The following is a 17,820-nucleotide window of genomic DNA, read 5'->3' on the forward strand; positions in this document are numbered from 1 at the left end:
GTTTTTTTCTTTTTTTTTTTTTTTTTTTTTGGCATGGGGGTTGAATCCAAGGCATTTGCACTGAGCCTCAACCTCAGCCCTTTAAATAAATTTTTTAACTTTTGATAACAGGGTCTCATTAAGTTGCTGAGTTGCCCAGCCTGGGCTCAAACTTGCAGTTCTCCTGCCTCAGTCTCCCAGAGTGCTGTGATTCCAAGTGTGTACCACCAAGCCTGGGTCAAACTACTATTTATTATGTCAAGTGATTTTTAATAAAAAATGCCGGAGTAGTTCAATGGAAAAACATTAGTCTTCAAACAGTGTGTGCAAAAACTATATATTTATATGCAAAAAACATGAATTAAAAATGAATCGTACACTTTAATATAAAACTTCTGAAAGGAAATCTTTGTGACCACAGATTAGGCAAGTATTTATTTCTTAGAGGTATCACAAGATAATCATGACCCATTTAAAAGGTTAATAAATTGAACCCCATCAAAGGTCAAACTCTGACTGTTCAAAAGATATCACTGCAAGAATTAAAAGACAAGTCAAACCCTAAGAGTAAGTCTTTCTTTCTTTTTTTGGTATCGGGGATCAAACTCGGGACCTTACACTTGCGAGGCAGGCAGCTGCACCACTGAGCTAAATCCCCAGACCCTCTAAGCGTAAGCCTGTCCTACATATCTGTATGTTATAAATCCACTGATTCAACCAACATTGAAAATATTCGGGAAAAAAAACTCTATCTGTACTAAATATATAGGTACTTTGTTGTCATGTCAAACAGACCCGAACAATACCGTGTTCTGAGGCATTTACGTTGTGTTACGTATTATACATAATCTAGACACTTTGATGTAAAATACATGGCAGAATGTGTGGAGGTTATATGCAAATGCTACACCATTTCATATCCGGAACTTGAGCACCAATGGATTTCCATATGGATCTTGGGGCAGATTGCCCTCAGATACTGAGGGCTGACTGTGTCTGTAAGGACGTTTTCCCCAGATCATATAAAAAGCTTATGATTCAATAAAACAACTGAATGAAAACAGGAAAAATACCTGAGCAAGTATTTACTAAAGAAAATGTGAGAAGAAAATATGTATACATGAAAAGATGCTCAACTGAATTAGTCCTGGGCAAAACCTACCCAAATAGCTTAATCTAAGGTGGGACCCTCAGACAATGCTGGGTGGAATGTGGAATGGCACACTACCTTTGGGAAACAATCTGACCGTTTCCCAGAAAGCAAATGACACTGAAAACCCAGCAATTTCATTCCTAGGCTTTGTCCTGAGAAGAATGAAAACAAATCCACACAAACACTTGTACATGAATGTTCAAGTGGCAAAATTCAAACACTGGAAACATTCTACATGCCCAACAACCAGTGAACGGATAAAGAAAATGTGATTTATCTGTATAGTGGGATATTATTTTGAGATAAAAATGGGCAACTGATGTTTACTATACCATAAATGAACCTTTAAAACATTATGCTAGCGGGACATAGTGGCACACGCCTACAATCCCAGCACTCAGAAGGCTGAGGCAGAAGGACTGTGAGTTTTAAGGCCAGCCCAGACTATACAGCAAGATCCTGTCTCAAAAACAAGCAAACTAACAAAAATTATGCTAGACTCAAAAGACTACACATTGCATGATTCTGTTTCTACAAAATATTCAGAAAAGATAAATCTAGAGACTGAAGTAATAGGGCTGAGGTAATCCAGGGCTCAGTAATAGAGTAGAAACTACCAAGAGATACGAGACAGAAATATTCTAAAACCTGAGCGGACAAAATCCAACACTCACTCACTGTGATCACTAACTGTGATATATCAACTCCAGTAGAGGAAGAACAGTCTATAGATTAGTAAGTTCTGGGTGTGTCTGTGAGTGCCTGAAATGTAGGCCAGCAAACTGAGGAGGGGTGCTTATATCCACCCTGGATGTGAGCAGCACCAATTAACAGGCCTACAGCTTGGACAGAACAAAAAGGGGAAAAAGGAAGTGTCCTTTTCTTGGAGGAACTCACTTCTGCCATTGCCTTTGGACACTGGTCTCCAGTTTCCTTACCCTTCCTTCCAGCACAGATTTCAGACTCTTTGTCTTTCTAGCACAGACTTACACTGATGACTCTGCAGTGAGCTTCCAGGTCATTGCTCCTCGACTGCTACAGGATAAAACAAGAGCTTCCAGCTCTCTAGTGAGCAGGCAACCATTTCGAATCCTGCCATCTCTGATCTGGCAGCCACTGGGACTCTTCCATCTCTGATCCTGTAAGATTATCTAATAAATCCCTATCTGTTCCTCTAGAGAACCTAACTAATACGGATTCTGGTACCAGGAGTGGGGTTGTTGCTGTGACTTCTTGACCACATGGTTCAGAAGCCTTTGTAACTGGTTTGTGGGAAGAGATAGAAAGAAGACCTAGAATGTGTCAGCTGAGCTTGATGGGAGATTCTGATCAGAGCCACAGAGACCAAAATGTAGACAGTAAAGGCCAGGTTCAGGAGGTTTATGTTGGGAGAAAGAACTCAACTGGCAGCTGAACTCAAGACCATGTGTGTTAGCTCTGGCAGAAAAATCTGCCTACATTTGGCTCATGTCCTGAGACTTTGCAGGAGACTAAGATTAAGGGCAGCAAATTAATCTGGTAAAGAAAATTTCAAGGCAGCTTGAATATTCAGGCTGTAGCATTGGTAATAGTGGCTGCTTTTAGCAAGCTCTACTGTGAAAATCAGAAGCATGAAAGCTAATGTAAAAAGTTTTTAGTTTTGTCAAAAGGGAAGTGCCCGCAAAGTGGGAACAAGAAGAACACTGTTAAGATTTTTTTAATTTAAATTTTTATTAGTACATGTTTGCAATATCTAATGATTGTATTCATCATGAGGAGTTGGTACCTGTACATTAACACATCTGAATTCTTTTTATGTCTCCTTCTCCTTGTTGCTGAAAGATTAGCATTAACAGAAGTCAAGAACTGCATGGAGAGCTGGGGATTTAGCTCAGGGGCACTTCAGTGGCTACCTCAACAGCACAAGGTCCTGAGTTCAATCCCCAGTACTGGAAAAAAAAAACTGTAAGGAGACAATAGAAAAGATGGTATGAGAGCATCTCATGAATCAGCATTACTGCTTTTTGGAAGCTGAAGGGTGCAAGTGAAAGTCTCTGCTTTGAGCAGAGAGCACTAGGGCACCCTGCTCCACAAAGGCTGCCTTGGAAATTGGTTCCCCATGATTCATTTCATAGTGCTCTGCCACTAAGGTGCTCAGAGGCCTCTTTAGCCATGATCCAAGGGGATCTGGATACTTCTTCAGCTGGTGGTAGACCTTGGTGTCGTCCACAGGTGATGGTTTTACATGCATGCAGAATGCAAGAGTTGTGGAATCAAGAAGGATTCCAACCAGCGTTTACAAGAAGGCCTAGGAGGCAAGGAGTGTGGCCCTGAGAAGATGGTGTGTGCAGTTGTGACACTGAAACCAAAGGCAGAGCGGAGACCCCAGATATTATTTTCAACAAAAAGTGTTGGACTGGCTGAACCACAGCCAGCACCACCACCAAACCTGTCCCCAAATTAACTTGGACTTAACCCTTGCAGCTTAACAAAAATGAACTCAAATGGATTAGACTTAACTATAAAACATGAAACTATAAAACCATTAGGAAGAAAAGGAAACAAGAAGAATCTCTTTGGGATCTTGAGCTAGCTGCAAAGTTCTTACACATCACATCAAGAGTAGAGTCTATGAAAGGGAAAATAAATAAATTAGTATTCATTAACATCTAAAACCTTTTCTCTATGAAACAATCTGTGAAGAAGATGAAAAAGTCAGCTAGAGATTGAGAGAAAATATTTGAAAACCATATATCCAATGAAGGATTTATATCTAGAACATATCAAAAACTCAAACTCAAAAGTTAAAAAAGCTAATTAGAACATTGGCAAAAGACACAGAGAGATTTTTCACCAAAGATACACAGATAGCAAAAAGGCATACAAAAAGATGTCTGACATCATTTGCTACTAGGCAGATGCAAACTAAAACCACAAAACATCTATCAGGATCACTAAAATAAGAAGCCAGAGATGATGATGCATGCCCCTAGTCCCAGCCACGGGGGAAGTTGAGGCAGGAGGGTCTACTGAGCCCTGGAGTTGAAAATCAGCCTGGAGAACATGGTGAGACTCATCTTCAAGTAGAAAAACAAATGCCAAAATAAAATACAGTGATGACACAACATGGCAGTTAGGGTATGGAGAAGGTAGATCATCCCCATATCACTAGAACAAACGCAGAATGGGACCGTCACTCTGGAGAACAGCCTGGCAATGTCTTGTATCAGTTACCACTTTGAGGTCACCCTTGCCATCCATAGTTCCGCACGCACTGATTGCTCTCTCTTTTCTACTGCCGTCAGTATCCTGTGGTGTAGGTCTGTCAGTTTATTTAGCCATCTTCTCTTGAAGAACATCCAGATCGTTTCCAGTTTTTTGCTGCCACTAAAAAGGTGTTATGAACACCTACTTGTGTGAATACATTTCATTCCTCTGAATAAATGCCTGAGAATGCAATTGTTGGGTTGTATAGCATGGTAAAAAATAAAAATAAAAAACTGTATGCACTATGAACACAGGTGCGGATATACACACAAGTGAGTGCATACAAAAGCAATACAATACAAAAACGTCTGGCTAAAATTTGTGAGCTTGAATAAACCTTCGGGATTGTACCAATGCCAATTTTTGACTTTTCTATAGTTATGGAAGCTCTCACTTAGGGATGTTGGGTGGAGGGTACCGGAAACCTCCCTGAGCTTCCTGCAATTCTGCAATTGCTGTGAATCTGTAAGGATTTAAAAATGTTTTGTTGGCACTGACCTTGGGCCTCACATACACTAGGCAAGCACTGTGCCACTACAGTACTACGTATCTCCAGCTCCCTCAAAAACACGTCAACAACAACAACAACAAAAGCAAAGTGCACAGGGATAACTGTACAGCTGTACAGACTTTCTAAAAATTATCAAATTTACAAAAGAATTTGGTCATATATAAAATATACCTCAACAAGGCTGCTGTAAAGAAGCAATATTCAAGCCTGGGAATTTCCCTATTCGAAGTGAACACTCATACACAACAGGGTGTCAAGCACAAAGCTTTCAAGTTTCCTTCAAAACCTATAGTTCCTTTCTGATTTTGGTTAAACTATAAGTTGATTTTTCCTTTAAAAGTTTCTTGAAACATGATACTAATGCTGGCAACAACTCCCTTTTATTATCATAAAAGTAGGGATTCTTTCCTAACAAATCAAAATACAGAAAATAAAAATACAGATAGCAAAACACAGGCAGCTGACACCCAGCTGGTCAGCCCAGTGAAAGGCGCAGGGCACCAGAGAGAGCACAGGCCTGGTGAGCTCCGGACGCAGGTCCCCAGAGAGGAGGCAGGGAGGCCTACCGCCTGCGAGGTCCGGCCAGCACGGAAATGCTCCTGGCGCGGACACTGAAGAAAAGTGTCAAAGCTTCGAGTGGCAGCCAAGTCCTTCAGAATCACCCAGTGCCCTGGGACAGCTGCGCCCTTGCCATGCAGGTCCTTTCTTCCCAGGGTTCAGAGGCAGCTCCTGCCAGGATCTTTCCTGGGCAGCTCCGCACACCAGGAGCGCACATCCAGTCCTGACTCGCCACCGACCGACCCAGCTCGGGCGCAAGGGGGAGAGGAATCAGCTCCACCACAGCCGCGGACGGAGCCCCTGCCGCACTGAAGTGTCGACTGCACACGGGCCTACGGCACACGCTGGCCTCCTCTCTCTTGGCCTCCCCGGACACGAAGTGGACGTGTGGACTGGCAGTGCTCGGGGCCAGGACCCCAGCTCCTCAAGTCTAAAATGAGCTTCCAGGGTCCCGCCCAGGATCCGTGCAGGCCTGGACAGGGACCACAGCCGGGGCTCCGGCAACCCCTGCCGCCCGAGAAAGGGCCTCGCCGCAGCCAGCTGCAGGGGCTTCATCTGCAGCACCCGGCAGCCGGCGGCAGAGGAAACCTGACCGGAAGGCAGGGTAGGCAAACGCCCGGTTCTAACCGCGGTCAGTATCGGCGATACTAGCACGCATGGCCATTTCACCCTTCCCCACCGGCACTTCCCGGCGTGGCTTATTTTTAAGCATTACATCTACAATGTCAGTAAAGCATCTACTTCCCTTTGCCTACTAGTTTAAAAAAAAGGAAATCTAAAATTCTGTTCACTATAAGCTTCAATTTTAAAAATGTCTTAGCAATTTAAGGAAGGACAGAGTTGATGGGTTGGTCGCATTTGTCACGTCTGGCTGCAGGCCAAATTCTTCCAGACCACGGGGTGTTTAGTCTGAAGGCACCCAGACGACCGTTTTTGTTTGTTATGAGCCAGACTAACTGCGGCAACACTGTTTCACCTTGAAGTAGGTGGTGCTCCACTGACCCCAGGCTGCAGGCTGCAGCTCCTCCGGTGTAACCTCCTGCAGACGCTGCTTGCACGTGAAGCCGCAGCAAGCCCGGACCAGGCCCTGAGCCCGGAGCCCTGAGCCCTCCACCCTCCACCGGGAGGACTTGCCGGGGCGCCGGGACAGCACTGTGCCACCTGCCAGCACACAGCAGACTCCAGCACACACTAGCGGCTTTATTGTTATTAAAAAATAGAAATATACAAGCCCTTCAGGTTTTTTTTTTTTTAATATGGGAGTTCGAACACAGGGCCATTACACTGAGCTACATCCCCAGCCCCTTTATTTTTTATTTTGAGACAGAGTCTCACTAACTTGCCCAGGCTGGGTTCAAATTTGCAACCCTCCTGCCTCAGCTGCCGTGGTCACAGGTATGCACCATCATGCCTGGCATGGGTGCCAAACTTTGCAAGTAGCAGAATAGTGGGTGCAGTTTTTGTTGTTTTGTTTTGTTTTGCAGTACCAGGGATCGAACTCACGCCCTTGCATTTGCGAGATGGTGATGCCACTGAGCTAAATCCCCTGCCCTACATGCAGTTTTATGGAAGTGGAGAGGAAACAATTTGCCACCCAAAATAAAAAACATTTCAAAGAAATAGTCTCTCCTAATATTGAAATAAAATATAATCAGTTCTTTCTAAAATGTCAGTAAGTAAAACCCAAATTACACACACTTCTGATTCAATGTTATCTAGCTTCTTGCTCCAATATAAGTCACTATGTATACAATATTTTCCCCCAGATTCTTATCTTATTATGAGTGGTGTGAGCCTTTATGTTTTGGAAAGAAATTTTTTAAATATGAAAATTAAAATGCACCAAATGAACCATCTGCACGCTGAATGATTACAAAATTGCACTGCTGTCCCACCCCCACCCATGCAGCGTAGGCACATTTAATTTAACGGCACCGTCTCCTGAGGACGGGAGGTGTGGGAGCAGCGGCTCGGGAGGCCGAAGGGCGGCACACCGACAGGCTCCCTGCACACAGCACCTACCTTCTGCTCCCTCCCGCTGTCCGCCTGCAAGCTCTCCAGCCGGGCTTTGAAATGCTCGCGGTCCAGTTTCAGCTGCTCCAATTCTCCTTCCTGCACTTCCAAGTCTACAAGAGAGACAGAACAAGACCTGAGAAGGCGTAAAGCACAAATGTCCTCCAGGCGTCTGTTTACCCTCTCAGTACAGACCAGACTGACTTCACAGGTCAGAATGTTCCTGTCCGATTCTAACTGTCCTTCAACAACCAATACCCTGAACCCTTTCTCTTGTTCCTATCAGTTTTTAGCCCAGAGCAGAAAAGCCTTTCGGTGCTGTGCTTTGTGTTTGGATGGCCTCCTTTTACTGCCAAATGTATACTCAAGACTTCAAGAACGTGTTATTTAAAGGCTGAAGGCAGAGCTGAGGCCCTTGACTCTCTCGTGGCACAGACTGGCATCTGCTTTGTGAGAGGCAGAAGGCAGCTTGTGCGGGGACGCTGCCAGGGGGCTGATGCACAGCGCGAGTCCCACGGCCTGGCAGACGGCTCAATGGGACAACTGCAGAGCAGTCCCCAAGGAGGCAGCCACCGAGCCCAAGATGACAGGATGCCACGGGGAGGGAGAGGAACCACGCGTACTGCCTCCTCTCCACTCCACTCATGACTGAATGAGTCAAACGGCCAACAAACTCCCGGAGGCAGCCACATGAATAAATCAGAGTATTACCAGCCTTAAATACCGTGCTGCAGGGTACCAGTGCTCAACAAATCGAGGCTGGGGCTGGGGATGTAGCTCAGTGATGTAGTGCTTATTCTCTAGAGCCAAGAAATCATCCACCTTGTGCCATATAACCACAGAAAGCAAGGTCTAGGGGACCCAGCGCTACGAGCCAACAGTGTTACTCCCTCACCGGGACAGGCTCCCTAAGTGTAGTGTGCACCAGGGTTGCCTGCAGGATGTGGGCCCCATCCACACAGTTCCGGCTTCCACACACCTGGGCTGGGCCTGGAAACTGACACTCCTGACATGTTCTCAGGTGAGGCCACCGCCAGTCTGAGAACCACCACTGAGGACAGTCCCTTCTCTCATCACCAGCTCAACGAAGGGCGCACCCTGGCCCAGACCAGCGCCAGCCAGGGAGAGAGCCCAGCTACAGTGCCGTGGAGGTGACAGGGACCAGCAGGCTGTGATGAGGGCCAGGGCTTCAAGAGCAGACGCCTGCAAAACAGAACCTTACTTGTCCCTCCAGGAGGAAAAGCTACCAAAGTGCAAATCAGAAGGGGTGGGCTGCACACCTAGGGCCTGAGGAGGCAGCAGGAAGCCCACATAAGCAACCTGGAGGACGGCTTGGAACTGCATGGTGTGCCCAACGCTGACAGAAGAAACCAAAGGAGTCTCTGAAGTTCTGGAGACCCTGCCCCCAAAGGAAGAGCAGATCCTAAGTCAATAACCAGTCCACCTAGAAATTATGAAACTGCCTGGCAAAAACTTCCCTTAGAACACGTTCCTTAGGAACCAGAGTGGCCAGTGCTACGACATGACTTACCAGAATGATTTTGTTCCACTAATCTTGACCTAAGAAAGAACTATCAGTGGAGCGCTGTACTTTTACAACTATTTAAACTATACGGTTGCATATTGGTAACAGTGTGAAATTCACACATACGCACATATATTATAATCATACATGAAACATGTGCCATACACAGTCACAGACCAAAAAAAATGAAGAGGGAGCTAAAATAAAACTCTCAGTGGTTTATGCATGCGTGGGGACACACATCTGTAACCCCAACACTGGAGGGAGGGCCGAGGCAGAAGGGTCGAAAATTCAAGACCAGCCTGAGTGACTTAGTGACCTAGTCAGACCCATTCTCAAATTAAAAAAAGGTTTGAGGATGCAGCCCTGTGCAAAAGCCCTGGGTTCAATCTCCAATGCAAATACAGAGATGTAGCTACAGGCACAGATATAGGTATCAGTGGTTTAAAATTTTCTTTGCAGTTAACTCTTCAAATGTGCCTCTATTATTATTAACCTATGTATTACCTGGAGATGGTAAAGAAAGAAAATTGTACCTCTACAATCCCTAGCATGTACTTCAGGAATTTGGGCCACCCAAAAGACACCTGCACTATGGTAATTCCACGCTCTCCTGCTGTGTAGGGACCTTACTGTGGGTTAAACAGCAAAGCAACAGGGTCAGAGCAAAGCTCTCATCAACAGGCAAACCCATAAAACTCCAGGTCAGCTGTGAAGGAGGCCACACCACCCACCCCAGAGCCTCGAGGGCACAGGTGCCTTTTCGCTGTGTGAGGCTGCCACCTTGTGGCCATAAAAGAGTATTGCTGCGGCCTCACTCTCACCATGTCATGGCTTGCTACCTGCCACCACGTGGACAGAGATCTTCCCCCGTCTGTTGTATGCTGCACCCCATGTGCCTAAAAACGTATGTGGAACATTCTAGACATCTGTCACAGTAACAAACTTCACTTCTTTATATTTCCTCCTCCTTCCTGAACAGAGGAAAACACGGGGCTGGACTTCGGTTTTCTACAGGTCTCATTCTTCTGTAAGGAGGACGTATTGCTTCTGCAGTTTTTAGAAACCCAGGGGCAGAAATCCTGCCGGTGGTGAATGACATACCGGTCAGGACGCTGTCCCACTGGGGACTGGCGACAACTGTGAACGCTTAGCACTCAAGGTGAAGGTGACTCAGCCTGCGGAGGGAATGCGGGGCGGGGAGGCCTGGACAGACAAGACACACAGAAACCACCAGGCCACGTGCTACTTCAAGATCTAGGGATCTCAGACTACGGCTCTCTTCTGGTAAGTTTTCAGTAACATGAGGACGACTGTTCTCTTTTAATGCTCATTTTATTCATGGGAGGCTCAAAGAGCTGTAAATGAAAAGAACAATTCCTACAACAGTACTCAAATGAAATTCAGACCATACAGAAGGGATTGATTTCTCCTACCCTTTATTACCTGCACGTTTATAACAAATGATCTTCTATATTTTTATTTTTATTTAAAAAAATTTTTTTTTTTATTTTTTGGTATTTTGAGACAGGGTCTCACTATCTAGTTGAGACTGCCCTGGAACTCACTGTGTAACCCAAGCTGGTCTCAAACTCGCAGCGATCCTCCTGCCTCAGCCTCCCAAGTGCTGGGATTACAGGCATGTGCCACCACGCCCAGCTCATCCACTATCTTATATGAAAATGTGTTTTTGGTCAGAATGACTAAGAGGCACAAAACCAAAACACAGGCTCTTTAACAGCCACTCTTTTACCTTCTTCTCCCTCTCTGACAGGCTCCTAACAGAATTCAGAGCCTGCTACTGGTAGGCTCCCTCTGTGCTCAAGCTGAGACCTGAGTGGTTTATTAGTTGCGGGGGCTGCAGTAACCTCCACAGATTGGATGGCTTAGAACAACAGAAATGTCTTGACTCACTGGTCTGGAGGCTACAAATCCAAAACTGAGGGGTCGGCAGGGCCACACCTATGAAATCCGAGAGGGCCCTTCCTCGTCTCTTCCATCTTCTGGTAGACCCAGCTATCCCTTGTTTATGGCAGCGCCTTTCTGGCCTCTGCGCACACCTTCACGTGGCCACCCCATGACCACACATGCATCTATGGCCCAAATTTCCCTTTCAGGAACATACCGGAGTAAGGCCCACCAGGGTGGCCTCATTTTAACTTCATCACCCCTGTGTAGCCCCAACTTCCGGAGAGGGTCCCACTGTGTGGAAGTGGGGCCTAGGCGTCAACACATCCTCTGGGGGGAATTCATGGGCTGCAGGACCGGCCAAGGTGGGACTTGAGTCCCAGTCTCCCAAAGCACAGGGCCCTTCTCCAGGACGATCCTGCATCCTCCAAGGTCCCCACGAACAGTGCTGTCTTGTGTTTTCATGGGAGCACTCTGCACCTGAGCATGCCTTCCTGCTTGGTAAACTCCAGAGATCACCTCGGGACAGTTTTCACAGTTTCAAAATATATTGAAAATTAGAACATTCCGAATTCATTTTTTAAAATATGTTATTTAAAAGTTTAAATGTATTTGAAACACTAGTGCTCATTCTAAACTAAATACTTTAATTAGCTGTCAACTTTTTTTTTTTATTTTTTGGTACCGGGGATTGAACTCGGGTCCTTGTGCTTGCAAGGCAGGTCACCAAACCACTGAGCTAAATCCCCAGCCCCAGCATCAATTTTTAAACAAACCAACATTAGAAGCTTTCCTTTTCTGCACTGACAAAAATCTGCACCCAGAATCATTTATTGCTCTAACATGAAGACCACTGGTATCACCTTTTATAAAATGAGGAAAATGCGTGACTAAACAGAATCTGTCCCACACTGGCACTGCCAATGAGTGTGGCACTGGCTGGCGGCACTCTTCATACGTGAATGATGAGGTTCCAGCCTACCTGGGAACAGCCAAGGGAAGGGATCAAATCTTAGCCTTCTTATTTCCACATCATGCAGTTGTCTGACAGATACCAGGCTCACCTGGTAATAAACGCTCGCCTGACTGACTGATCAACTTGAAAATGAATTCCATGACAACAACAAAGAAACCTAAAACGGATCTTACTGAACTCAAACGAAGCCTGCTGAAGTCTGGCCAAAGCAGAGTCACAGAACTCTGCATCACGTACGGACACACAGGCGTGGTGTGAACGGCTGGGCGGTCAGGGTGATACTGAAGCCCTGCACATCCCAGGCCTCTCCATCCTGGTGACCGTCCACCTCCTCTTTCCACAGGCCCCTCTCTACTTCCTCCTTCACGGGCCCTGCGCGTGCACTCTCCACGGGCTCTGGCTCACTGCAACTGGCCTTCCCTGTCGCCTGGCTTCCTGCTGGGTGCGGCGGTGGGAGACCCTAGGGGACAGGGAGGACCGAGGAAGAGAGGCCGAGACACCAGCCCCTCGCCACGTGCCCCTTCTGCCGAGCGGTGGTGCTGCCAGGCACCTCCCCACATGGCACGCTGCTGCCCTGCTCCTCCAGGTCCTGGGGGCCAGTGCTCCCCTGCTGCTGGCTCCTGAGCACTCCCCTCTTTACCTGCCTATTCCCTGTCCTCTCGTCACAGCTCCACTCCTGTGTCCGGTCAGATCTCATCTCGGCCACAGCAGGCTCTGGCCTGAACTAAGAACATCTCCTCAGAGCTCCGTCTTTGCACCCACTGTCCACAGTCCCCTCTGCTTCACAGTCAGGGACCAGAAACAGTCCTTCCTGGAGCGGAACAAAGGGCCCCTCGCTCCTGATTAGGGTCAAATAATCTCAAATACCCTTTGAACACTTTTTGTTTAGACAGGAGTCTATGTTGGCCAGGCTGGCCTTGAACTCACGATCCTCCTGCCGCAGCCTCCCAAGTGCTGGGATTACAAGTGTGCAGCACCACGCTCAGCTCCATAAACAAAAAATCATACTGTTGAATGGTTTTCAAATCCCACTGCTAAAACCCAAGAGAGTGCCTTAAGAACAATTACAGTTTGATAAACGTTGACTAGCAGTTCCATTTTACAATGTTTCTGAAGTTATTTGGAAATAATTTCAAATTCACAACATGCTGCATGAATACAAAGAATACAAAGAACACACTTATTCTTTTTCTCTAGCATTACCTAGTATTTTGTCACATTTATGTACCAGAGAGCTATCCCCCACCTCTGTTGAGCTATCTGATGGTAAATTATATACCACAGCCCTCTGCTCCTAAATAGTTCAGTGAGTATTTCCCAAGAACAGAAATGTCAGCATGATCTGCTGCACACCTATAATCCCTGCACTTGGGAGGATGAGGCAGGAGGACTCCTGTGGGTTTGAGGACACAATGGGCTACACAATGGGTTCAAAGCCAGGCTGAGCTACACAGCAAAGCCCTGCCTCAAACAAACAAACAAAGAGATGTCTTAGATATCCATAACATACTATTTCCAGCTTCAGGGAAATTAATACTGATGTAATACTTCAACTTACCACCAAGATCTGTATTTTGACCCATGGTCCTATACTGTCCTGGATAGCATTTTTCTCCTTCAAGTATAGGATCAGGGGTCAATTACTGCAGGATCACTTAGTTGTCATATATCTGTAGCCCCCATTAATGTGGAGCCCCTCCAACGCCTCTCCTTTGTGACAACATTACGGAATATTTTTAACAAATTAAAAACCAAGACAACAACACGGCGGGACTTCCATTTCCAGTTGTGTTGTGGTTAGAGCAGAACAATTCTTCCACCGAGAATAACCCTAAAAAGCCAACTTCAAACAAGACTTTGAAAAAGTATCTGAGGGCTGTAAGACAGGCGGATCTTGAGGATCAGGCCCTAGAAGACAGATCTCTCCCAGGTGAGCCCAACATTCCACCCCACTTGTACCTGAACCCTCTACACATTGCAAGCAACACAGGCAAAGAGACAGCTAAACTAAGCAGGGCATTCAACAATGCTACGGAGCTGAGGAAACACATCACACGACTATCAAGACCCAAGGATGGGCCACGACCCTGGAGGAAATGGAAACGGAAAAACAAGCTGGCATCAGCACCATTTCTCCCCACAAGGCACTCAGCAATCAGTAAGTGGTACAGAGAGGCAGCAGAAGCAGGCAGTGAATGAAGAGGCCAAGCTGCCAGGCAGAGCTGGAATCAGGTTCATGGCATGCAAGAAAGACGGCAGAACTGGCAGTCAAGGCTTGCCACAGTGGAGGTCTCTGGCAACCAGTACTGCCTTGGAAGGACCAGTGCCCCAAGATACACTATGAACCTGACAGGCCAGCTGGAACTGAGACCAGAGGCAGCCACAGGTCAGCTCAACCTCTGACAAGATTAAGGTGAGCAACTCCCTCTTAAAAAACAAACAAACAAACAAAACCCTTGTAGAACAGGAGAGAAATACCATCATTCAGAGCATCCATTAGTTTTTATGTAAGGAAATCTGTTACCGATAATACTATCAGGCCTACCGAGAGGAAAAGCAGACAACAGAAGCAGACCCACATGTGCTCCTTCAATGCCCCAGGCCACTGTGGTCCTTTCTTTTGCTCTACACAGGTGTATGACTCACATTAGATGTTCCCCCAAAGCCTCATGTGGTCATAGGTGGGGCTTTTCAGAGGTGGCTGGATCTAGGGTGTGTGATTACTAAATCAGGCCACTGATTGGTCTGGAACAGTTCTGGGTGTGGATAGTGGGAAGGCCCAGTCTGGGTATGGGTGGCGCCACTCAAAGAGCAGGTAGCTTAGGTGTTCAAGGGTGAGGCAGGCTGCTGCTGCTTCCTCATTACTTCACTGCTTTGCTGCCTTCTGCCCACCCTGAACTGTTTCTCCTCCCTGGTGCCCCTCTGCCAGGCCACCATGCCTTGGAGCCAACCAACAAGACTAAGACCTCTAAAAACTGTGAGCCAAAATAAACCTTTTCTCCTTTAACTTTGGGTGTTGGGTATTTTGTCTCAGGAACAAGAAAAGTAACTAAGACAATGGGTTTCGAGAAGCATGAGAGCCTCATAAAACTGCAGCTCAGAAAAAAGAAGCATGCAGAAAGGAAAGGGTACTCCCTTAGGGTCAAAAATGTGGCCAGGAAGAGGAGACAATAGTTGACAGAAAAGGGGATCTTGCCCTTCCTCCAAGTCACGCAGTAAAATGGAAACAAAGCCATGTTGTCAGAAGCAGCACAGGGAATTACACCACCTAACAGGAGAGAAAGCAGAGCAGACAGTGACTCTGGGCCAAGGCTGTGTCCAATGATATGCAGCCTTTGAAGCCACAGTATGGCCTTGTTTAGGACCTGGGGCAGGAGTGGCACTGGTGGTATCCACAAAAGTTGCATGGCCTCTATCCTAAGAGCAAGGAGCAGCTGCTAAAGCCTTGAGCAGAGGAATGGCATGCTTAGACGGACTGTCATAAAACTTCCCAGGCTGGTAGGGCAGGCGGTGTGCCTCCTGACGCAAGCTCAGGATTTAGGCACAATATGGCAGCCAATGAATCAGGACACTTCTCCAGGGCAAAATGCACAGGCCTTACCAGTGGACAGGTTTCCAGGGGAGCAGTGAGGAGAGACAAGTGACTCCAAGGTCTCTAACTGTAGCAGGCACTGCTCTGGGGAGACTGAGACAGGCCAGTGTGAGATGAAGGGAGGGGATGGTTAACATGAGTCAGGTGCAAGAAAGTAAAAATTACCTTGCTCTCTGAGGAAGTGACAATCTGTCCTGCCTTTTGTCAGGGTGGAATAGCAGACAAAGACAAAGCCAGATGCATAGTTAACAGGAAATGCATCTCCCAAGGACACTGTAACTAACAAGGGTCATAGTGACCCTTCCTTTGAGGGACTGTTGAATTCTTATTTACTGAGAAACTTCAGTCTGCAAACCCCAGGATCATGGAAACTTTGCTATTTGAGATTTTACATAAGAAGAAAACACCACTTGCCTGCAGAGTCACTGTGACACAAAGCAACAGCCTTGATTTCCCATTTGCCACAGAGCTGTAAGTAAGGGACTTCATGTCTATTTGCATTTTGTAGTTTTCAAGCAAATAAGACTCAGATCCACTCCACAGTCAGACTTACACTACCACTTTACATACAGCTCTACTTTATTTCCAAGTCACCTAAATTCTGCCCTGCCCCAAGTCTTATGACAATTCTGTCATCTTCTCTGTTTGATAAGATGCCTTTCAGTCTCTCACACTGCAATAAAACATAAACCTGACCTTGGCTGACTTTGGCTCCATTCCTGGTAGCCTCAGCCTGAAATGGTTTGATCCCCACCATGCTCCCTCCCCAGAAATAAAAAATCTGAAATTATTTTGAAACAAGCAAGAAAAAATGCCAAGTAGGAGTCAGACCCAGGGCCCTGAGCTTGGAGAAGTTAGGGATAGAGGTAAATCCAGCAGCGCTGCCTTCAAGCTGAAGCTAAGCTGTACCAAAAAAGACTGCCAGGAAGTGTTATGAAGGCGAGAAGGGTCCCATACGTGGGCCTCAAGCAACTGCACTATCCAATCACTGCTGAGCAGAGAATGGTAAATGAGCAAAGCAGACTGAGAGGGCATTGCCAGAGACAGCACAGGGAAAGAGGTGACAACACAGCCTGGGGAAGGGCAGGGACCATGAGCAAAGATCTCCCAGAGTAACTCTGATCAGATCCTCCTGTGTGGCCCTCAGGGTGATTTGGACATGGGACTGAGCTCCAAATATCAGTCATGCTGATTCATGAGACTATAATGTATTTTTCAGAATGCCAGTTCATGACTTTAGTGAAATGTAACATGCCAGCCGGCTCGCATACTCCACCACCGAGTAGCATTTTCCTTTTCTGGAGACGAATGCAAAAGGGATGACTACTCTTGGAAGTTGCTAGATGCTTATGAGATCAGAACAAAGCAAGTTAAGAAGCCAGACCTGGAGTATATTCAGCAGAGTCCCAATAAGCAGAAGGTCTATTTACAGAGGGAAAGGCAGGAATAAGGATGTCAACAAGGAATGATGAGAAGCTTGGGGAGTAGCAGTAGCTTCCTAGCTAAAGGGGCAGAAGGGGCACAACCGGAACTCAGTGGGAGGTGGACTATGGAGGAGGCCTGCAGGAGGGAACCCTGGTTGGAGGGGTGCAGCCCCTCTGTCCACCAATACCCTTCACAGTGAGCCCTGGCAGCCAGTCTGCAGGGTCCACCATCCAGGCACAGCACAGGGAAGAGGGGAGGACGGGTGTGAGGATCCTAGGAGAATACAGCAGGGCTGGATGGGCACCATAGCGTCTTCTTTTCTAACTGGATAGGGCTGGCCTGTTGACCAGGCACATCCGCACAAACCAGAAGCTCATAATCGAGTCAGGATACCTTCCTGTCTGCACCAATGCTAGACACATTACCTGGACCCCTGGAATGCACCTTTTCAAGATCCACAATGTAATAGCTGAGTGAAATGTGATGTGGAGATTAAACTACCATCAAAAGCTGACAGCCCTAACTCAGCTCAATCAGACAAGTGCTCAATCAAGATTGAAGCACCTCCAAGAACTTTAACAGGTTGTAGGCTAGTATGTGACATAACGGCTCAGCTCAAACCTCAGTAGTCTGAATGCACAAGTCCTAGAAATCCTGCACTTACAACAATGCTAGAAACTGACTCTTCCACCCATCTTGTGACAAGTGAACACAAACCAGCTGTCTCTGCACAGTTAACTCCCCTTGAGGTTTCCATGTGGGAAGATCTTTAACTTTCACAAGAATGTACTTAATTTTCAGACAGCACTAGTATAAGATTCTTCCAAGGGGGCCAGGGATGTAGCTCAGTAGTTCCGCCATCTCCCTCGAAAGGTCCCGAGTTTGAGTTTGATACTGGTACAAAAAAAAAAAAAAAAAAAAAAAAAAATTCTTC

General features: G+C 46.6%; 1 protein-coding gene across 14 annotated transcripts in view; it reads right to left on the reverse strand.

The window, feature by feature from the left end:
* The window catches only part of Hsf2bp (heat shock transcription factor 2 binding protein), a 70,985-nt gene that overhangs the window by 50,716 nt on the left and 2,449 nt on the right, over window positions 1–17,820 (reverse strand). For all 14 annotated transcript variants that reach the window (XR_004518815.1, XR_004518818.1, XR_004518816.1 and 11 more), the window contains exon 3: window positions 7,470–7,573. Coding sequence is in view for 8 of the 14 variants with exons in the window: in XM_010636516.3 (XP_010634818.1) it covers window positions 7,470–7,573 (104 nt within the window). In the remaining 6 variants the exon portion in view is untranslated. The remainder of the gene's footprint in view (window positions 1–7,469; window positions 7,574–17,820) is intronic.

Source organism: Fukomys damarensis, unplaced genomic scaffold, assembly GCF_012274545.1.
Source record: "Fukomys damarensis isolate Sample0158 unplaced genomic scaffold, DMR_v1.0_HiC HiC_scaffold_24, whole genome shotgun sequence".
Lineage (NCBI taxonomy): Eukaryota > Metazoa > Chordata > Mammalia > Rodentia > Bathyergidae > Fukomys > Fukomys damarensis.